This window comes from Mycteria americana, chromosome 6 (genome assembly GCF_035582795.1).
Source record: "Mycteria americana isolate JAX WOST 10 ecotype Jacksonville Zoo and Gardens chromosome 6, USCA_MyAme_1.0, whole genome shotgun sequence".
Classification (NCBI taxonomy): Eukaryota; Metazoa; Chordata; class Aves; order Ciconiiformes; family Ciconiidae; genus Mycteria; species Mycteria americana.
The window spans coordinates 22,156,542-22,179,549 of NC_134370.1; the positions used below are offsets into that span (position 1 = coordinate 22,156,542).

Genomic DNA, 23,008 nt, shown 5'->3' on the forward strand with positions numbered 1-23,008 from the left:
AAAAAAAAAAGCAGGGTAAGGTCTTAGAATTGTATGAACTCACAATTTGCACAACTCCTGTGTATTTCCCCAACATTGCCTTTGTAACTCAGTAGCAGAACTTTGTAAACAGCATATTCAAAGCATATCACTGTATACAATGTATACAAAAATGCTTGATCCTTCTTAGATATGAAACTTATTTGTTATTTACACGTGGATAAGATGCATGTAAGCTATTTCTGTTCTGTTACCCTCTGCGGAGACCAAAGAGACATAGTCCCCCTTGGTTGCATTAAAGCCTCAAAGTGACAAATAAAATAGCTCTTTCAACCATGCAGGCATAACTGCATCCAGCCTTGTGCCTTGGCCTTCAAAGGGAACAGTTGCTAGAGCAGTTCTTAAAAACTAGCATATAATATCCTCTACTGCATTTGTGCACAGCTGCATAAGCCTTGATGTCCACACAGAATGAAGAAGTGGTGATAAAGGCACCTTTCCCGTTACGGCTATTTGGGCCAGCAGGATGCCTAGTGTGTAAATAAAGAAAGGGTTTACACATGGCATAGATATTTAGTCCTTTGGAACTTAGATATATATATTTTTCTCTGTGTTTACTCTGAAGTTTATTTAGTTACCTAGGGAATTTTAGACGTTGAAAAAACATGTACCTCAGGATGGTATGTAAGTAGATGGATAGGCAGCAGCTGGTTGGGAGTTTTGCGGATCTGCATTTTTGCAGTTAGATGTATGGGTGCAGTTTGGTGGCTTTTAGTGTTTAAATCCTTTAGTTTATCCAGTCCAAAGTCTGTTAGCAATAAACAGTACTTGACTCCAAACTTGACACTTCCCTTAATCACTAGAGGAATATACATCCGTTTGTGTCTGCCTGGGTTACTGTAAAGTTGGATCTGCTTGCTTTACATATTTACTTGTGATCATGGATACAAATGGCCACATGAATTACAGTTAAACAAAGAGTCAGACCCTGCTGATATTTCTACCCTTTGCAGGAAGGACTGGGACCTGATGCACAATGCAAATGCATAGCTCTAGTGGCAGGTCTCTGAGACACTGTAAGTGCTCTATCAAAAAGTTTTCACTTAGAACTGGCGACAAAGACACGTTCATGGAAGTACAAATTCTAAAGCTAATTGTGTTTCCATTTAAGACACTGGTGCTTGGAAAGTTGTATACTTAAGATCATAAATCAGATAATCTTTTATGTTTGTGTTTAGCAGAGTATTCTTATGATAGCTTGACACACATCTTAGTTAATTAAATGTGGGAATTATAACAAGTGCAGGAAACAGGCAGAATTACTCAAGGCTAATTGGATGAAACTGATCCTAAATACAAAAACACTACAAAGCTTAAGCAGTATTTAAGCCCTCAAATACTACAACACAGTTTTGGTATAAAACAAGCTGATGAGGAGGAGTTACTGCATTTTGTACTACTCAGCATCACATGGTTGTATCAGCTCTGGTTTCAGCTACAGTAGCAAATTTCAAGCTGCATATTACATAAAAATGAGAGTCCTCTTGTTCTGCGTTTCTAACAGACTCAATGTCCAGTCTAGAAATGACATTGCATACAAACAAATCAAGAGAAACAACTTCTCATCATACTGTAGCAAGTAACAAAGAAAAAAAGAAAGCAGAAGTCCATTTGAAAGAAGCAAAAATGTCTTGCCAGATAATTGAGGAAGATCCAAAAGGTAATTGCACGTGAACTCTCTGGCTGAGATATACAGGTTCTGCCCAGAATTAGAAGGGTGGCTGCATCAAAACAGCTTCTGCCTTAAGACTCTGCACACAAGAATTCAAGTCCAAACTTGAAGTTTTGCCACCCATTTCTGTGCACCCAGCTCATGGCAAGGAACTCCCATTTCTGCCAGCTGAGGATATGATCTCATACTTGTTGATAGCTCTTGCTACCTTATAGCATGAGGTTTTGCTCTTGTCTTCAGATACTCTGTCCAACATCCATATTGCCTGTCAGACTGCAAAATGGAAAGAATTTTTTCCTCACCTAACTACTTACCAATTTGTTTAACCAGAGAGCTTCCAGCTAAGGGATTTCTAGCTGTCTGCGTAACTATGCATGGGATAGCTTCAACTCAATGCAAACCCACTGATTACAGTGAGTAACAACTGCTTATCATAGCATAAGTCAAGTTGGAAATTACCTCAGGTGGTCACCTAGTCCACTCTTCTGCTAAGGTTAGTTTAACAACTCAGGACAGAATATGCTTCCATATTTCTTTAGCATTGACCTGGTTGGTCTCCTTTTTACGCTTGCTGCCTTTTTTTTTAATCTGTTCCTCAGTACAGGCTTCTTGGACATACCTACTTCTTGGTTTCTCAGTAGTCACTGAGCAATACATCTGGCTCCGGAGGTTAAAATGAATTTATGGTTTGTAGGTTTTGTAGACAAAGACTAAAAATACTACAGATGTGAAAAAGTATGACCCTCACTTTAGTAGAACAATTGACAATACTACCTATTGACATGTAGCTTGGCTTTGACATGACCTGGATTCCACTTGTGTATTTTCATTGACCTTCTACTGATCAGTTGGAATTTCAGCTCCATCTCTGTTGCTGATGCCAGCAAGTGGAACTGGTATCTGACATCTGGTTTTATTTTAACAGGAAATTGAAAGCCTCCACGCATATGCCTGTTTCTTTGGGAGCGTACCCACTCTGAAAAGACACGGTTTCTACAAACGTGTTTTCATGCCCGTTCTGACCTTCTGAATGAGATACTTTGCAATTAAAATACCAAGGAGCGGCTGAAGCAGAAGTGACATCTTGCTACCAAGACCTGGAACAACTCCAGTAATCCAGCTGCCTTGTACCATCAAGGCATGCAGTTTTAGCATCACAGAGCTTTGTGACTGACAGCAGCAGGAATTGCAAAGTCAACCAGACTTGTTTCCATGTAGATCTACAACTGTTTTTCATTTGCTTAAAAATAGAGCTCAGCATCATCTCAATGTGTTTTAAGAATTTAATCTATTGAGTAACCTTTTCATTTGCCACCATCCCTCAATAAGTAACTGTCTTCTTTACATATCAGGGTCATTGTTCCGTGTCCCTACTTGCAGAGGCAATGGCTATTCCCAAGCCTATATGACACAGAGGGAAGTTTGAAACAAACATCCAGTTGTTTGATGTGAACTAGATCTGCTGAAAGATTACTGTTACTTAATGGGCTGTGACAGTTGGTAAAGCACAAAAATTTATATATTTACATATCTCTGTTCCACTGGTGTGTCAGCTGTGCATAAAAATCTCACTAATACTGAAAAACTGAGAGAGTCTTCTCAAATGCAACTTTTGGCATCCTGCAGTGCTGAAACTGGAAGTCTGGTTTCTACCGCAGCCATGGTAGAGATGTGAGCTTAGCTGATGAACCCCATGTCAGTCTATGTGCAGCCACAGCTTAGTTACTGATCGGTTAGAGCAGCCACATGTACATCAGCCCGGTCTCCTCAATGTCTGTACCATCTCAATGACATGAACAACTTGTGTACCATAGGAGCTACTGTATACATTTACAACCTTCCCTTGCCTGTTCTTCCAAAAATCAGGCAGTAAGGGGTTCCTGTTCACATTCCAGCTATGGCATCACCAGTTGTTTTTTATACCTACAGGTAATAATTGGTGTGTGGTGTCGGTGCACCCCTTTGAAATGTTTTCTACTAGCTAGATAGAATTATGTCTGCAGTTCAACATCAGTGAGCCCTTAGAGATTTCAGTCTGCATGGTGGATAAAGGCAAATTATCATATTCCTCCATTGATGCAGTTACTGAATTATGCTGGCAGCTCAGAATCAATGACTTCACTTCTTTTTTGAAGTTGCTATTTAGGAAACCGTAGATAACAGGGTTGACACAGGTGGAAGCCATAGCTACCAGGTGGCACAATGAGAAGATCAGATTGTGGTGACAAGGCGAAATGATTCTGTAATTCCAGTCCACAATGGTGTTGAAAACATGCAGTGGTAGCCAGCAAACAGCAAAAGCAGCAACCATGGATGCTAATAAAATATTTATCCTTCTCAGCTGAACTGCTCGGTTGCCGTATTCACTCTTCTCAAACATGTCCTTTCTCTTCTGTAGACGTAAGTAGATACGCAGGTAGCAAAGTATAATGAAGAACAGTGGGATGCAATATTGCAAGAGCAGTAAAGTGGTAGTGTAGATAAGTCTGTGTTGCTCAGAAGGCCACGAGTCGATGCATATGACCTTGTCAGTGGAAAAATTCATGATGTGCGAGAGCTGCTCATACAAATCATTAGACAAGATGGACGTGGTCAAAAAGGGCAGGGACATGAGACATGCTAAAGTCCAAACTACTCCAATTCCTAGATAGGCTTGGGAGATACTTGGCCTCCAGCCAGTCGGGTTTATGATGAGCTGGTGTCTTTCCAGAGCAATAAGGACAAGGGAAAGAATTGACACTGTCACAGATGTGCACTGAGTGAAAGAGGTCATTTTGCACATGACTTCCCCAAATATCCAGTAGTCCATCATGGTGTAAACAACAGTGAAAGGCAGACAGACAAGACACATAAACAAGTCTGAAATTATTAAGTTGGAAATTAGGATGTTGGTGACATTGGCCTTTTCCTTCTGCCTGGCAATGACAGCAATCAGACAGATGTTTCCCACAATGCCTAGGACAGTCTCCAAGCTGTAAGACGTGGCCAGAAAGACAGTAAGGTCAGTGATGTTCCTGCATTGATTAGAAATATGCGTGGGGAAGCTTCGGTTTGAGCTCCAGTTCTTACTGTTCGGGAAAGGAAAAGCATCATTAACAGCCCTTGTCTTATTCATCCTGAAACCCAAAATATTTATCCAAAAAGGTGATAGTCAAACAGAATCTGGGTCTTCTGGAGCCAGCCTAAAAAAGGTTTTATCTGTTCTGTTTGGCTGTGGAAGATCTGGGTATATCTGCAAAGGAAAGGAAAAAAGATTGCTTATTTATGCTACAATAAATTATTCAAAAGTGTAGGGAGGGCAGCGAGACAGGGAAGCAAATGCCAAGGATTCTGTGTATATTCTGCAGCTCCCTTTTATATAGTTTATTAGGTCATAAAACGGAATCCTTTGCTAAATCATGGTATGGAAGTTTGTGCAACTCTATTGAATGACTGTCTTTAATTGTGTGTAATTCTGGTTTTACATGTAATTGTGTGTAATTCTGGTTTTACAAGGTTCTGATCCAAAACTGAGCAGAAAACACATTGTGGGGTTGCATTTACCTTCAATTGAGCTAAACATCAATGTGGAAAGTAAGGCATATTAGTTGCATAAAGCCAACACTAAAATACCTTATGTGAGTTAATCTGTGAAATGCATGTGTGATTACAGCCAGAACCCACATTTGCTTGAGACAATCACCATGCAAAAATTCAGGCTCATATCCTCAGGAGGGATAACATGGGACAACTTTGGAAAAGTCTAAAATAATTCAAAATCATTTCAACATTTTTCAGCTTCTACACAGCTGTGATGATAGGTCATGGGAACTGTAGTCCAAATTCCCTGCTTCCCCATGCTGGATGAACTCCTGTGCCCATGAGACATTGATGTCTCCCTCTGGGTGGCCAATGTGGCCATCACAGGTTTTATCAGAAATATAGTCCAGTCTCCTGATTTTGGCTTTAACAGTGAGTGATTGTATCAACCTCTCTTAATTCCTTATGAGAAACTTCTTATTGATTCTCCCTCAGCATAATTTTGCTTTTTTTTAACCAAGAGAATTCAAGTGGTGTAATAGTATGTGCTATCTCCTGGATACTGTTTCTGCACAGTAGAAGGTCTGCTTCTTAGCTACTGCTGCAAGCCCTGAGCTGGGATTTTCTATGGGGTCTTAGGGAGCTGAACCCATGGAGTTAATTTGGGCTGCACACTTCTGGAAATCTCAGCCATAGGACTGCCTGGACTCTACCAGACGGCTCCTGGGAGGCTGTTGTCATCTGCCATAGCAGACCCTGCTTTACAATCCCGGCTCTGGAGTCCAAATCTTGTATGTTCAGGAATCAAAGAAAAAAATCTGACTCTGCTGGGAGTTCTCCTCAGGCCAGAGGCAGTTACGTGCCGTACAAAGGCCTGTAAAGTGAAAAGTAAATAAATACTCCGGGAAAGACACTATTTACCCATTGCATGACCTTTTCCTCAGCAATAAAATGCCACTCAAACAAGTTTGTGGGGTTGTGAAAAACTTTTGAGCTTCAGAAAAACAAGTGGTCAAGATATGAATACATAAATAAAATGGTATCGTAAGCTTATTACTTTGAGTAGCATTTACTGCTGAGCAACTGCATGCATAAAGGTAACCAGTACTGCACAAAAAAACATGCCACATTTTTTTGTTTGCCTTGTCTTTCTCCTTAGGAATTGTGTTGTATGCTTCTCGAGATGTTGCCTCTCAGGAACTAACAAAAGCAATCGTATACAGTAAATAAAAAGGTGTTTCGGGATTGTTGTTCTGCTCGATTATAAAAAATTAGTACAGTCAATTATTTTGTTGCTTTGCTAGATCTGTTGATTTATCTATCTGTATCTGTCTATATCTGTCTGTCAACTATCTGTACCTATTGTCTGAGACAATCAAGACAGTCACACGAGTAAAAAATAGTAACCTTTTCTTCCTCATGTTCTCTCATTTCCTCAGTAGTTTAAATCTCCACTAAAGAGGGCAAAGGAAATTTTCCAAATTGTGGACATAGGTATGACTCCTTCTGTTCACTTACTTTTGTGTTGTTATTCTGTGTGAACAGATTGATTTATTTTCTGGAACTAAAAGAAGAGGCAATGTGATGTATGGATTGCACAGTCACATATGGGGAGGGTTGGTGCAGGGAAGAGTCTCTTTCAGCATGAACATGGATATGGAATGAAAAACTATCAACCACCCCCTTAGCTTTAAATGGTTGCTGCCCGGTGGAGATCCTGCACATGAAACAGAGCAAAGGGATCGGCAGCCTGCAATATTATATGGTACCAGGCAAAGGAGCTCAGTCTTGGCATTTGGACAGGAGAAACAGACTCTGTTGTAAACGAACACATGAGCTTTATACTACAGTCCCAGCCTAGTGTCCTTAGCCACAGTATCCTCAACAACAAACACATGGTTCTCTTTTCTTGCTTGAAAAATGTGTGCTGAGTTATTACAAACATCTGTGCCCCACAGAGTAAGCCCTCTCAAGGGTCCCAGACGCTTTTGGATGTGCTGAGGCATCAGTGTGGAAAATTAATAATGATGTTGAAGAAAAAAAAGAAAGTAGTGGAGCCACCTGAAAAGCAGAAGCCAGATCCCACAGATTTAAGAGGCACATTTCCAAGAGGAATGCCAAGGGCCAAGTATGGCGGTGCATTTGTCGCAGATGGCAAACATGGTGGGGATAGAGAGCATCTCTGAAGGCTCTGCAATGCACTTTGTTGGGTTAGGAGCTCTCCCTCTTTCAACACCTTGCACTCCATGGTGTCTCCCACAAGGTGACTGTCAAGCACTTCCTGGGCATTCACTCTCCTGGTACTGCCCAGAGGTAAATAAGGAATTGTCACCCTCTTATCACAGGTAAGGGGACTGAGAGAGGGAGGTGAAATATGAGTTGTTCAGTGTCTCAAGGGAACCTGTGGTGCACTATGCAGTACTTAAAACTGCCTGCCAACCTGATGCTTGCGAAAACTCAGAGCCTAGATCACCTAGGTCCATAGCTTTCCTTATCTCTTATTCCAGCAACCATACTGTAAAAAGCAGTTCTTAGAAAAATAGAAAAATAAATGTTGCGGTGACCTTATGCTTATGTATCCTATTATGGTATCCTTGGATGGCAGATTCTCGAGGTCAGTCACTGCCAAATGCTGTGTTATCTCAAAGTGTTTGACTGCCATTCAGTTTGGTCTAAACTAAGAGCCAGTAATACTCTGTTTAGACATTTGAATCAAATGTTAGCTAATATACTGAATCACCAATGCAGTGGGAAAAAGGATGCTAGCCCCCTCACTGTATCGAAGGTTTGTCAGTTACCCAGTAAAATATAGCAAAAACTTTATGGGCTAAAAAAAACAGCTTTTGTCTCAGAAAATGAAGCAATACTTACTTGGCTTATAGGAGTAAGAAGCATGCCTCCTAAATCCATTTGCAGAGGGAGTGGGGGGAAAAGTTGGGTTGTTTTTGTTTGCTTGTTTGTTTTTAAAGAGGAAAGAGTAATCCTGTTCAGAACCCTTAATGAACTTCAGGAAAGAGGTCAGTAACAAGGCTAACACGCTCAAAAAGCAAGGGTTTTCTTCTCTAGTTGATGCAGCATGAGATAGTTTCTCTAAAAAATGAGTGTCACAAAAGTCTGCAGCAAATTAACAGGATACAGAAGGAAAAAGAGAAGGAGCTTTAAATTTAATCTTAGTGTAAGTTAAATTCCCCACTTACATATTTTATAGACATTCATCACTGCTGTCTGTGTTGGAAGCAAGGAAGAAGAGCAGGTAAGGTCTGAAGGGTTTATCTTGCTGAAAAACATGACCTTCTAAACTAACAAATGACACTCAGGTTGTCTCAAAAAAAGGAAACCAACTATCGCTAGTCAGCTTGAAAGCCTTGCCCTGGAGGGCCACCCTGTGTTTCCTGGAAAAGTTCCTCAAAGGAAAGGGAATTCTGCAGAGATGGGTCAGGGAGGAAAATGAAACCTTCAGTGGGTTCCACGGAGACTGCTAGACAATAAGTGGCCCCAAGCAGTTAATGCATGACTGTTCTTTTGAGAGACCTCTGGGTTTGAAGACATCCCATGAAAACCTCTATAAAAACTGTATTCCTGGAGGCGGGATAAAGCAAGGGACTACTACTGATGCTGTGCTCTACGTGCTAACTGGAGAAGGTGGGTCATTCTTGCAAAGCTGATCATGATCATCCCCTCCCTGTAATCAAAAAACAGTCTCCATAGTTGTGATGGAAAGTGTGGATCAATTTCCACATCAGACATAAGCTGAAGAAAAAAATGTCTGCAATGTTTGGCTTCATTATCTGGTACTCAGAAGCAGTTGCTTATCTAGCTCAGAACGTAACCGTTTGCTCAAGCCATGTTTGCTGCTTTCAGTCCATAAGTCTTCCTGAGAGAAGCAATTCCTAAAGACATGAAGTGATTGTATTATTTAAAGAGTAAATTATCTGGAGCAGAGCAGCTATCGTCTGCCTCTTATAAACTAGAAACAAATGAGCAGTGGGAAGGTTTAACAGAACTCTGAAATTCATACTGCACATATTAATTGAGGTGGTAGTGACTGACTAACAGTGGTATCCCCTTTTTGCTGGCAGTGACGTTATCTCAGTTTAACCTTACATCTTGGAGAAAGGTTAAAAGTCAGTTGGCTATCTTTACAGGTTCCCAGGAAGGCAGCACTTAACTAGAAGAGGAAACCTGGCACTGAGTATGCACAGACACCCCACAGCAATGGTAAATCCATAAAGGATTTGGTACAATGAAATTTAATGGTGGACTCTTCATCTTTGTTTAACTCCGTGTTGCAAAAATATTGGGAGCAACTATCTTAGGTCATTGAAAAAGTTATATATGTTAAAAATTTCTAAAACCTGCATAATTAGGGTATAGCACAAGTTGTGTGTATTAATATGTTACAAGTCTATCACATTGGGAGATGGTATAAATTCCCAGGAAAGTGAATATTTTTCCCCCCTCTCACATCTGTTTTCAGAAGGAAACCTTTTAGGGGGTATGAACTTATATTACGAGTTAACCTTCTCTGATCCTGCAGAAATCAGGGAAGTTTTACAAAAGCACCTACTCTAGCTTTTTATTTTCTGGTTAAATTCATAACAACCTTACCAAAGACACGGAGCCAGCTCGCAAAGGTAAAATGTGACTAGCAGGTCAGTGGACTGGAGAATGGTAGTTAACCCCTGATTCCTTAAGAGTAAAGGCCACTGTGACTTGTCCTGTACCCAAGAGAAAAAAACCGATATTTTTATAACCCTTCTTGCTATATTATTACCATTATGTTAATGTTTATTATGGTGGTATTAAAAAACTAATTGAGAATAGGTCCTTTTGTGCTTGGTGCTGTACAGGTCTAGAGGAGCACACAAGTCTCTCTCGACAGAGATGGACAAGAGCTTAAAAAGCATACAAAGAGAACAAAGTATTTATTACTGTTTTTCCTTGCCTCGTGACTGGATTCAGAGCATGTTGATTATACTGGACTTTGGATCAGGTTCACTTAATATTTCTGCCCTTGTTTCTGTATTGTTCTAAAACCATAAAGAAATCTACAACATTTTCGTGGAACTGAAGGACGGTGCAAGAACTCTTTGCTTTTAGGGATCCAATATGCACAAAGCCTTTCAATCCATGGCTTCTCTTGAATTTAAATTTCACATCCCTGTCAATATCAATGGATCGATTTTAGAATTTAAATGCTAATTGAATGCTTTTCATTATCTCCTGTTCACCCTAATAGTTAAATTAATGAAGAATCTTATCTGAACTGTTTGTAATCCATATTCTCATGTTCTTGTAAAACTTGTTTCTTTAAATTATATTAATGTAGCAACTACTCAGTAACTCTCCCTTAGAAGTTTCTGGTATACAACTCTCGCCTCGCATCTCAGGTTAAATTTCAGGTGAATCCTTACTTAACATTTTCTGATTAGAAATCAGTCATTATTCAAACCACAGGAAGATTTGAACAGAAAGGGAATTAGCAATGATGGCATCAGCTGTCAGTTACTCAAGTGAAAGTTGAATAAATTTTTACAATCAAAAGTAATAACTTTAATTAAGAGAGCTGAGCTCTTATCAGTCTGTAATAGATAATTTAGAAAATTCTTACCTGTTACTGTTTGAGAAAATTACTGCTGTTGCTGCACATTTCTGTCTTGGAAGAACGAAGGAATGTTGTAGCAGCAAGGTAAGGTCTTCTGTGTCCTAGTGATCCAGAAGAGAAGTTCTTCTCACTGTTTCTGTAGGTAAGTCGGATGTCATCTCTCTCCCTCTCTGTCCCCCCCGCCTTCCCTCCCTTCAGCTTAGCCAATGAATTCTGCTTTATGGTTATGGTCTGACTTTGAAGTTCTGGCTCCCTCTGCTGTTATATAAATATAGAAATTCTATAGATACTGGAGAGGAATAGCAACTTCAGGAAAGAGCTATGAAGCTATATGAAGCACAGCATGCACCCCTGCTGCACGCAAGTCTGTACTTGAGTGGAAGCACACTGAAGCAAAGGGACAAAACACGTGAACAGAGCCTAACCCTGTTCTCCTTGCTGGGGCAAGATTTCTGTAGGGCTCAAAGAGAATTTTGCCTCATACATATGAAAATGTTGCCAGTATCAGCTTTCTCAATTTTTCCATTCCATCACAGACTGATATTGAAATTTTATTTTAGAAGGATCCAGGCTGCAAATTCTTAAATTGTGAAAGGGGAAGAGGTACACTGTTATTCAGGCAAAGAACTCAGAAAAGAAGGATTTGCAGAAGTGCCAGTTTTCATTGATTTTTCCCAGGTCTTTCTCATGAGAAACCAAGGCAGAAATCAGAGTTGCAAATTTTCCCCTTGCATTGGGAAAATACACAAACAGGGTATTTCCAAGGGCTATGTCCGAATAACCTAATTTCGGTTTCTACTTAAAGTGGGTTTTAAGCTGTGGTCAACTACTTAACTAGCCCAGTGGCTAATGCTATTCTGGGGCCCTTCTAAAGGTGTGATAAGTGGTTGTAGCAAAAATGTGTTTTAATTTGTAGGCATGTAGTATGTCAACAGAAACGAAACATTTCAATATCAAAAGAAGTACAAGCTCTTATCAACTAAACTAACTGTGAAAATAGTTTTTCATTTGTACTGTATTCTTTGTTTCATTTTTTCTGGTACCAGCTATTACAGATGTGCCCATCTACTTCAAGCGCTTAGCTGACATCTTTCATCATTAGAGAAATAATCAAAGCAGAAGCAGGAATATTTAAGGTTTTTCTAGGGTATTTTGGCATTTCTCATGTCTTACGATGCTGAGAAACATAAAACTGGAATCTATGTAATGAATGGTGTAAGCTGGAGAGTTGTCTGTGGTTACTGGTTCTTTCTTCAGGGCATCCCTGAGTTGCTTCTTATTTTGTATTACTTATTTTTCCCAGCCTTCTTTTCAGGAGCTTTATTTACCAGCTAGTTTGAACCAACACCCTGTATCCCAGCATTTCCCTTTTACGCAGACACCTCAGAAGGAGATGGCCTTTCTGACCTGGTTAGGGAAGGGGACATGAAGTCTGTGCTCCAGCTGCGAAGGCATCAGCCCACACAGATCTTGAGCCTCTTGCCAGCTCCTTAGGAAGTAGAAGCTTCCTATCTTACTGGAACCAGAAAAGATGAAATGATTTATTTAGCTGGCCTGTTCACTTCTGTTTCTTCCTTAATTTATTTATCATATGTTTATTTGTTCTGCTGTTCAAAGCATTAAAGAAAGGGGAGGGAAAACACCAGGAAACAGACAGTCCTTTTACTGGGGGATATGTTTTATTTGTGAAGCTGTTCTTCTCGTCCCTCTCAGCTTGCAGCATTCCTCAGGCAGCCTTAGCTCCGCACCTTCCAAACATTTAAAGATATGCTGTGTCACTTTTATTCTCTCAATTCAAACCTTCAGGCAGAGCCTGCGAACTAGCAAATTAGCATCTGGTCTCTTCTTAAAGTCAACTGAGAACAGCTGCAGCCCTGTTCCTGAAAGACTGCTCAGGGCTCTGCTGCCCAGGGATCAGGAAATGACCTAACCGCCAATATTTTGTTATGGCATCTGGGACTTTCTTCTTGACAGATTTTTAGGATGAACTGCTGTATCAAGGTTCTGGCCATTTTCGATGAGGTGAATGGGGCTGCATTAGAATCCTGTTACATGCATATTCTTTCCACATCACATCCAAACTGCAGGGTGAAAATGCTCACTATTAACAAGCTAATGTGGGAGCAGCACTTGGGTCATTCCAACCCTGCACTAGTTCGTGTGGCTGGGACTTACATGCGCACAGCAGCCACTGAGTGTAAGCCAAGAGAGGTGGTGGGGCTGGGGCTGCCATGCATTAGCTGTCCGGACTGCAGCACAGAGGGGGCAATACTGGAGCTAGCCTGCAGTGAGAACAACAGCAGCGAGATAAAGATGCAGATGCCTGTTTCCTCATCCAGGTGGGTCTTGTAGGCTTGGTTCAGCACCTGGCTGAAAGGGGTGCTGGTACCTGAGCTGGCTGGTTTGAATCTGGCCGTGTTTAATTTCACTATACAATGGGGACTATTGAACATGTATCTGTGGAGAGTCTCTGCGAGAATCCTGACCCATTAAGGCTTTTGCAAAATGCACAAGCCGTACTTGTATGAGGGTGCATAAGGGTGGAAATTCCTCTATATGCAGGACACTTGCTGCTGGGAAGCGACGTGGAAGCGACGTAGTCCCAGCTATTGCTAGTCATGTGCTGGTCAGACTGGCTGTTTCTGTTCATATCAGTAGGTTTGCAGGACCAGCCCCTGTTTGCTGTTTATAGGGAATGGAGTAAAGAAACTGTAGCTGGCATGGGGCTCTCCTACTACCCACAGAGCGGTGAGAAGGCTTGCTCCCATTCTCTGTCCACAGCACATGCTCCTGTTACAGGAAGGCACTGGAGAACGGTCCAATTTTCTCTGCAGTTTCTCTACACAAGACAGTGGACTCCATGGAAACAGCCTGTTTCAAGGGGGTACAGATGCATGGGGAAATAGTCCTCTCTGCGCTGGCCAAATAACTCCTTTCTGCAAGTGGTTATGGTGACAGCAAGGCCTCCACCAAGAAACATTCATTGGGTGCAATTAAGCATTTCCTTGGGAGTGACAGGATTGTCACAGCAGTGGGATTACAACTGCACTCTGGATGCTTTGATGGTCTCCTCCAGTGCTCTTGTGCCAGACCTTCAGCCATATCAGCCTTCACTGATATGTGAAACTCTGTCTCTTTCTTTCCTCTGAGCATGGAATTTCAGAGGCCAATTCTCCTACATTTAGCAAATCTAATTGTGGTCCAGCATCTGGAGTCCTGCTCTCTCTTGGCAGTGTTAAACAGCGAGCAGCGTCCACAAAGAATAGTACTACGTACTCGACGACCAAAGCATACAGAGAAAATGTAACATGGAACAGTACATAGTCCATGTGTATGTTAAGGTTAGCAGGTCTACATGGTATCCTTGCAGGTATTTTGCACAGTTTGCTTTGGCTTTGTTTTGTCAGAATCTCTACCTCTCTCTGAAGCAGAATGGATACTTTAACCATTTTCAGCCTTCTCCAATTTGTTCGTATCCCTCCTTCCATGGGGGGGAGCTAGTGAAACCGATATATCTTCCCAGGGTTTTTTTTTTAACTGCTTAAATGATGTTCAAGCCTTCAGGAAAGCCCTGTTACTCCAGGCCCTCTAGGCAGGCCCTTATAAATGCATTTAGTATATAGGAAGCTGATAGCATGATCCCTTATATATATATATGCGTATCTCCTTATACATATATATATACACATATATAGCTGGGTGAAATCCTCTTGTCCACCCTCAGCAAGTAGAAAAGTGAGTGCCCATCCAGTGTCTCCTACTTGCAGGTTGGAAGGGCCATAGCCAGCTCCAGAGATGTCCACTCCATTACTCCCAAGAAGGCACAGGGGGATATCTTCAAAGGTAGCTGCTGCTAAGCAGTTCTAACCAATCCTGAGGACCAAAGATTTAAGAAGATACAACTGCATTTCTCATTTTACCTGCTTCCTGGAATCACCTTAATAACTTTCTGGTACTACCTGGAGCCATGGATAGGTTTTCTTCTAACCATTAGTAAGCCGTATTCCTTAGTATGTGCAGGTTTTCGACTCGTATACTCTCAGCACTGCACTTTAAAATAGAACATGTGACTGTGGTTTTCCACAACAGATATTAAAAAGAGGTTGTTTCTTCCATCAGCTGAAATATTTCATTGTAATACACTTCAGCAAGGTAGAGGAAAGGCAGATGAAGAAAACACCTATGATGTCAGTGTTGAATAAACTGAACACACTCAAATGATTTATCTGGGCCTTTTAAGCTGTACAGCGCTCTTGTTATAATTGCTCTTAATATTGTCTAAATATGTTTTATAGGATATTTCTCATACAAAGCACTTCCATGGACTTTGTACCAGGCACAGTGTAGTGCCTGAAGTCTGCTGGCTAAACATGTTTTATAGTCTAGGTTTTCTGTACAAACAGCTTTCATGGGGTTGTTTGTCAGTGGACTTTGATCCAAACAAGATTATTGCAGGAAATTCTACCCCGGTATGGAAGGCTACAGAGCTATTTATATGGCATTTCTTTGCAGTAGGTTGGACTCTCAGGCACGGGCTTGCTTTTTTTGCAATATACCAGTCATCTCCTGGAGTATATGTTCCTTATGCATCTGCACTAATGTATTGACCTACACAAGGCAACAGGGTGGGGGGAGGCTTTCAAAGGGCTGTTTTCTGCTTTGTTTCATCCCGTTCTTCTAGTATGCATGTCCTTGGGGGGATGTCAATGAGCATAATAGCATAATGAATCCGTTTGGCAACAATTTATATAATACCTGTTACTCTAAGAGCTAGATGATTTCCAAAGCAGTAATTAGATTTACAAACCTTTACAGACACCATTAATTCTTCTGTTTTCAACAAGACCAATCAGTGACTACTTAGAAGGAAAAGCAGTGATTTGATGTATGTGAAAATTTATTTAAATCTGGATCCCAACAGGAAAAAAGTCACAAAGTTTTCTGTGGTAAAGCTTGGTTACAAATATGTATGTTATAAGACAAACCACCTAGTGTCAGAAGTGAGACAGACGTGGCACAATTAGAGCTGTGAAAGGCATGAGGCGACCCCATTCCTCCTGAAACCATGCTGCTTTGCTGCTTTCCTCTAAAGGAGAGATCCAGAGCATGTTCAACTTCTAGGGCAGGTGCAGAGGAGGAGAAACACATCGTGTGGTCTTAACCAACTCCATTGTAGACTTTGCAGCTTATGTCAGGATTAGTCTTCTTCACCACTCGGATGGAACAGCTTTTCTTGTGGAATAGGCCAACACAGTTCACCTTGTCATAGTTCTTGGGGATTAAAACCCTGTAATTGAGAAAGGCAAAGAGAAAATCAGCAGCCAAGGCATGGATTGAGATAAGGATGCTTACTGAGCAACAGTCATCCTGGAGCAAGCTACATCATGGATCAATTTGGTTCATGGATTCCATTAATACAAGCGCTATGGATTATCATAGGAGGAATACAGAGTCCTGATCATGCCTGTTAACACATGAAGTGATTTCCCAATGTTTGTTCTGGTTTAAATGCAGTTCTCACTGGCCATTCAGTTAGGGATTGGTATAAATTCCAGCACAGAGACAAAATGGGAATTAATTCTGTCTTCCCCATTTAAACTAAGACTTTCTTGACACGAACCATTTTAAGCGTGCTGAATTGCCCCAGCATGAATACCTCCCAGCTGACCCTCTTCTCAACACAGGCCAACTCCCTCCCTCCTCTGGCTGAGGACAGCCAGGATACTCCCCACCAAGGGTTCCCTGGGTTGTATCCTTCCTCACAGACCCTTTATGGGACTCTGCCTCCCTCACCTCAAGAAGAAATTTCCCAGCCTTCTGGGAAGATAATCGTTCACACCATTATATTCAGAAAGACACAACTCTCCTTGATGTGTCACCTGCCATCCATGAAGCAGGAACACACAACAAGATTTAGAAAGCAAATTATCAGAGCAGGGCATGTGTCCTGTTTTGATAAGCAGGAAGGGTGGGCTCTTGGCAGTATGGGAAGCTCTGGCCTGATTAGATGCTTGCAGGCAGGCCACTGGTCTGATGCAGAGCTGCAGAAGCCCACACGTATGTGTGTTGTGGGGTGTTTAGGTATCTAGTGACAAGCCACTGAATAGAAGGAGAAAGAAAACTGAGGTTAAAGGGAATCATCCACCCAGTTAGTGTCAGAATCAAAAGCACGACTAGGTGATGAGAAAGAGCTGTGTGCTTGAAAGACTCTAATTGTGTTTCATTTTGTTTCTTCCCAAAGAAGTCTAGGTGATTACCAGATTATTCTACTTGGTCATGATTAGAGCTAACTGGGAAACAGGAAGAGGAATTTTGCTCATGTGAGTATGAAACTCCAAGGCATGCTTTCAATGAGGTTTTTTAAGTCTGAACATTTCAATGAGGTCCTGAATAAGCAAACAATAATTTGGGGGAACTTACAAGCTGCAGCAAATCATTGCAGTCATCTTACATCTGCATTGGTAACAATCTTCAGTCTTCCACACCGCACCAAAAACATAGAGGTTTCTGTTTGAAAGGCACCCTGCATGTACACACCAGAAGATGATAGTCAGTAGATCAGTATGAACATGTATCAATAGACATAGAGTACAGTCTTATGTTTGTGGGCTAGCAATCAAAGCACTGATTTCCATTGAGTCACACCAGGGAAGAATCTGACCCAGTGCTCTGCAGAAAGGATACCATGTCTTTGCTCCTGAAGTGTGCTTGAGTGGATGATAAGGCATGATAAAGTGGTAGCAACCACATGCCAGAGAGGTACTATTCTGCTATTACAATGGACCTGAGAAATGCCTTAGTTTATGGCTATGGTAGGATCTTTCTGCCCTTTCTCATATGCAACATACAGGTCTAGACTTTAATTTCTCCTCCTTCCCTTTTCCCCAGTTCTTATTAAACTTCAACTTGCTCTGCTAAAGTGAATTTAAACACCAGTTGCGTTGTCTTTGCTTTGATTTTAGTGTCAGGAATCCCACTCAGGTTAGTCAATGCTCCTTAAAAGTACGTTTTTTGCCACATGGGCAAGGACTTCAGCTATACATCAGCCCAGAGGGTAACTGCTGAACAGGATAGCGTCTCTCTCTGTGTGTCCAGAGGTGCCTCCAGGTGGGTTGATTCCTGAGTATGCAGCTGTTTGGATCATTCCTCAACAAAGAATGTGTTATACTATTCCAACATTTCCAAGAAAATAAGGCTTTGAATCTCTGAATTAATGCTTCAGGGATGTCTATGTATTTGCCATTCTTACCGTATTTGCTGGCTGGTCTAAAGTAACAGCGAGCATCACACAGAGTCCTTGAGAAGAGAAGGATCAAGCAAAAGATCAGCAAGAATTTCTAGAAAAGAAACAAGAATCTTTCTTTAAAATTAGATGTTTTTTTCAAAGGTCTACAGACTAATTTGCACAGAATTGAGGATGAGTCCTACTACTCCCAATAAACTCAGATTAAAAAACACTACCAGTGTACACACACACACACACACACACAGTACGAGCTGCTGACTTACCATACTTGCGTGGGCTGCTCACACTTCATAATGAGGAGTAGCGTGTATTTATATACAGTCAGCAAACAATGGTCAGCGCAAAGGAAGGTGATGTAAATGTGAGCACCCCAGGTGCCAACGGACACTCTAACCTGTTCCGATCATCGATCAGAAGATGGCACCTCAAAAAGTCTTACAAAGGCTTGTTTTGTGCGCTGACGTACATTGGCATCTTGGTCTCCATTGTGCTGGTGCAAATCTGAAAACACTCCAGTAGGTACACCAGTTACTCCACATCAGCATTTGTGTCAGTGGAAGAGTCTGACCCCCAGAAAGCTGCACCTCCAGAACTGGCAGGCCATCAGGGAACAGTGGGGAGAGGGCACGTGCTAGGCCAGGCAGCAGGGCACTATTGTTCCGCTGACCTGCTGCAAGGAGATCGCCCCCAGGTATGGAACAGGCCATTCATACAGTGCAGTGGTGTGGAGAGTCCACTGTTCTCAGACTGATTTATTATAATTTCAATTATTTTATATGAGACACATTATTTTGTCCATAGGTAGGGACCTGCAGGCACTAGCTGTAGTTTTGTATCTCTCAGTTGCTGAAGCAAAGCCGGGCCTAGGGGATAGAGGCAGATCACCGTGACCAGATAGCGCCTTTTTGGCAGCAAAAGTGAGATGAGCCGTGCATTGATGTTAAGTGATGCTAAGGATCGGGGGAGGCAAAGAAAGCAAAAGTTCCAGTTTTCTTTCACCATATGCATGCCTGCCTCTAATGCAGCTGGAATCGGACACAAACAGCAGTGCTGTTTCTGCAACACTAAAATGAGGACATCTCTTTCAATACACATCTTGCCGTAGGTGTCTAGGTCTTCGTGCAATTAGACTGTTGCAACACACGGTATGTGAGGCTGCATCTCAAAACCAGCCAGGAAAACTAGCACAGATCCCTGTAGCTGCATCAGGGGCTGTAGGGATCCAATGATTTACTGAATTGAAGCATAGGCACAACAAGTTTTAAAAGTTACCAGAGGATTCCCAGCATAATGAGTTGTATTAATTCCATTAGCTTGGCTCTTTCAGCACAACTGGGTTTAATTAGACACCTGGACTGGTATGGCTGAACTCGTTAGCTTCCCCTGATTGACCGATTGACAAACAGCTAGAGGAAGCAAAGCTGCACTGGAAGTGGTTTCTGGATAAAAGGGGCAGTAGCAGGATCAGTGTGGTCTCTTGAGGGATGTGGAGTGAAGGGGTGGTTGTGAAGGAAGTGGCTGCTGTTTGTTGTGACAGAAGATTTGTTTTATGTAAGTTCCTTTTGTTTATTTGTTTGTGTGTACTTAGTGAGAAGCTTTAGAGCTTCTATTGTAGTTTGCTTTTAACTTTGCAGTGCAGCCATCAAGTTTTGTGTTAACCTTGTGATTTTGGTAGATTATGCTCTCTGTGTGTGGTTCTGCTGCAGGAAACAGTTGTGGTATCTAATGAAGTGCCTTGAGAAAAAATTTGGTAATGCTTAAATGAATGAGCTTCTATCTGAAGGGAATAATTTGCTCCAAATGACTTTGTTAGCTATGAGAAGCAATAATGTGAAAATGTAACATCTTGTATGCTACTAAGCCTTTAAGTATGTGATATTAATTTTTTTTTAACTGAAACTATTTGATTAGGGTCTAGTGTAACTAGGGGCCAGACCTGCTTCTGGCCTGTCCCTGCTGTAACTCTTGCCAAATCTTGTCCTGTTTGAGGAGGGGTAAATATTATGGTGTATAATATCTTTAATAAGAGTATAGTTGCAAGGAAATGTAACAAGCAACTTCTGACTTGAAGGTCATGGTGGATTTTAAATTACTCTCTTAAGATGATTAATCTACTTAATTAGTTAATAATCCTTTCTCCCTTGGAGAGAAATTACTATATTAATAATTTTCTTATAATTCTTGCTGTTTCTTAGGTAGACAAATGTATAAAATAGGAAATGGAAATGTCATGTGATCAAGGCTATTGCTGCCTGAAATGCCTGGTAGCTCTACCTCCTTAATGTGAGGTACATACTAAAGCATGCTGTGTGCATTTTTTTCCTTGGGGGGAAAAAAAGGCAGCTTAAAGCATCTTGGATTGCAGACTTGAGAATGAAGAAACCAAATGCTTATGAAAGCCTGTAATATTGAGTGACTTGTCTATGGGATCTGTGGCAGTGCAGAGGCTGAACCTGTCTCCTATTGACCTGCTTTGACCTTTCCTCTTGAGACAAGCAAGGTTTTCCAGGTCAAATGGGTAACAAAGGAGTAGAGAGGATTCTCTGTTGTGCAGATGTAAATGAAGTTACCTTCTGGAGCTGCAGTGTTAAGCAAGTGTTCTCTGGGGATTCCTCTGTTAAGGGAAGGTTAAGTTGTCCTAGCCTAGTTTGCCTAGCTGATGGCTGTGATGGGTGAGAACGCTGATTACCTCTAAGACATGGAGTCCATGGTGGCTTGCTGCTTTCCCTCTATACCTTCTCCCTTGGGGTCTGTTGTGCTGGAAGGGCTTGCAGCCCAGCTCTAGACATACTGACTTAAGTAAAACAACTTCCTTCACTGGCTGTGGGGATATGGCAGCAGTTAATGCATGGCTCTCCTCAGCTTGTGGTCTGTGAAGCGATGAGAAGAACATCCAGCACTGCCTTTGCCTGTTTATCTAGCTCCTGTGTCTGTCAGGGAAGCTGCCAAACTAAACTGGTCAAATAATGTAGCGGCTTGACTAAAATAGTGACTCTGTGCCAAGCTGACCAAGCTGAGGAGGCAATTCTGCCCTGGGAAACTTTTGCCAATTAGAAGGATTTTGAGTTTTCTGAGGAGATGCCTGGAGTTGGAGAGTCTGGGCTGTGGTCCTTCCTCAAACCAGTGGGGTGCCTGGATGGTGGCTCCAGGTGACCAAGGCTCTGACTAGGGTATCAATTCCATAATTTGATTAAAACTTGCTCACATTGAAAATGTCTCTTCAGTACCCTTTAGCAGTTTTAGACATGGTCTGCTGGTTGTCTGTTGCTTCACCTTGTGTTTCCTGATTCAAAACTACATCAATATACTGCTTAATTACTAAACACTACGGTGGGCTTCAAAATTGAATTAAAACTGACCTGACTTCAAAGCGGTTCATGTCAATCTCTTTAAAAAAGAGAAGCTAGGAAGGGAAACTGATGTTCCTTCTGGCTCTGACAATTGATTGCCTCCCTTTTTAGCTGAACTCATGGGAGTGAGCCTTTAGGTAGGACCCTTAGCTGCATTCATGTGTGTGCAACTCTTGGGAAATCAAATGGACTTCATGAAATTTGATATTTTCCCCAAAAGCACCACCTGTGTGACCTGGCCCTTGTCAATGACAGTATAGTTTGCTACTTACTAGAGATGCAGCAGCATCTGTGTGGCCACCACTTGTGGTGGGTACTACTGTCTTCCCTCTGCAGGAAGGATTCAAGATTGACTTCCTTATGCTTTTAGGTTATGCAAATGCACCCTGCCCACATCCTCTCCCTGATGTAAATTTTAAAAAGACATTTCTCTAACTCCCCACTGGTCTGGGACAGATGGCAGTTGGGTCTTTTGTATGTGTGGGGGTTTGTTTATTTTAAACTTGAAGTAGTTCAAGTTGTTTAGCCTATGTGCATGCTCCCCTTTGTCCAGCTTGGCTGTGTCTCTGAATGTGCTCTGTTTGAAGCAAAAATTGAGTTCTCTAACTGCTGCTCATGCAGAAGGCCTGACTTTTTCTTTAAACTGTTCAGTAAAATGACATAACACAAATGTAGTGCAACGCCTCCACTACCTTGAAGAGAGGTAAACATTGCTTTTTCCTTCCCTCAGTACTAGGATTGTGGAAGGGGTAGTTTTGGTCTCAATCCACAAATTTATTTAGATCCCAGGGTCCCACTTGCCTTCAGCAGGAATTAGCCCTTCCATAAGCCTTGAGTCTGAGTCCAGAGCAGCTCCCTGTCATCTTGTCATGAGTGCAGTATAGCCAACATCTCTGCACCTTTCTTCCCCTCTCCTGGAGAACATACTGCACAGCAGAGGGAACTCCAGCTGGAGCAGGCACACATGCATGTCTAAGCTGGCATGACATGAAGAGACAGTTAATGGCCATACTTAGATGACAGTGCCCGTGGGTCACTGCTCAGGGATGGATGGACTGGGCTCTCCAGGCTGGAATAGCAGTGTCTGTCCTCCTGTTAGACAGGGGAAAAAATACTGGAAGAACAGAATTATTGCATCTGTTACTGTCTTTGGTGTAATCTAGCTTGAATGACCGTACAAGGGATTAACTCTAGCCTAGGCTTGTTGTGGAAAGCTTGCATTTGCCAGTGATATCAAAGTGCAAATGGCAAAGAAAAACAAGGTTAAATATTTTTTCCCCTCTGTCTGACCTAGTGAGTGAGAGTGCTGCCTTCTTTCAGCAGTGCAGGCCTGCAGGCAGCTGACCACTGCCACTGCTTGCCTTCATCCAGAGGAGTGTCTTGCTCCACTTCTTGAGGGGGTTCCAACTGGGGGAGTGGGGGGAGCAGTAACTGCTCATGAATGTCTGGACCTTGCCCCTCTCATCCCAAAGACAAGAGCAGCCCAAATTCCTGAAGCACAGCTATTCTTCCAGGAGGCTGGGTGTCTGAGTGCAGAAGGAACCAGCCCCCTGCTGGCCCTGAACTCTTCTGTGGGA

At 41.9% G+C, this 23,008-nt stretch overlaps 2 protein-coding genes across 2 annotated transcripts in view; one reads left to right on the plus strand and one right to left on the minus strand.

Annotated features, from left to right (window-relative positions):
• The window catches only part of WASHC2C (WASH complex subunit 2C), a 182,236-nt gene that overhangs the window by 83,377 nt on the left and 75,851 nt on the right, over positions 1 to 23,008 (plus strand). The gene's annotated exons all lie outside the window — the stretch shown is intronic.
• On the minus strand, positions 3,693 to 4,835 carry LOC142410925 (neuropeptide Y receptor type 4-2-like). Its single transcript, XM_075504106.1, has one exon. The coding sequence runs from the start codon at positions 4,824 to 4,826 to the stop codon at positions 3,693 to 3,695; it is 1,134 nt and encodes a 377-aa protein (XP_075360221.1). The 5' UTR covers positions 4,827 to 4,835.

Excerpts from the sequence above, each read along its gene's own strand:
- LOC142410925 (XM_075504106.1), bottom strand. The coding sequence starts at position 4,826 with ATGAATAAGACAAGGGCTGTTAATGATGCTTTTCCTTTCCCGAACAGT.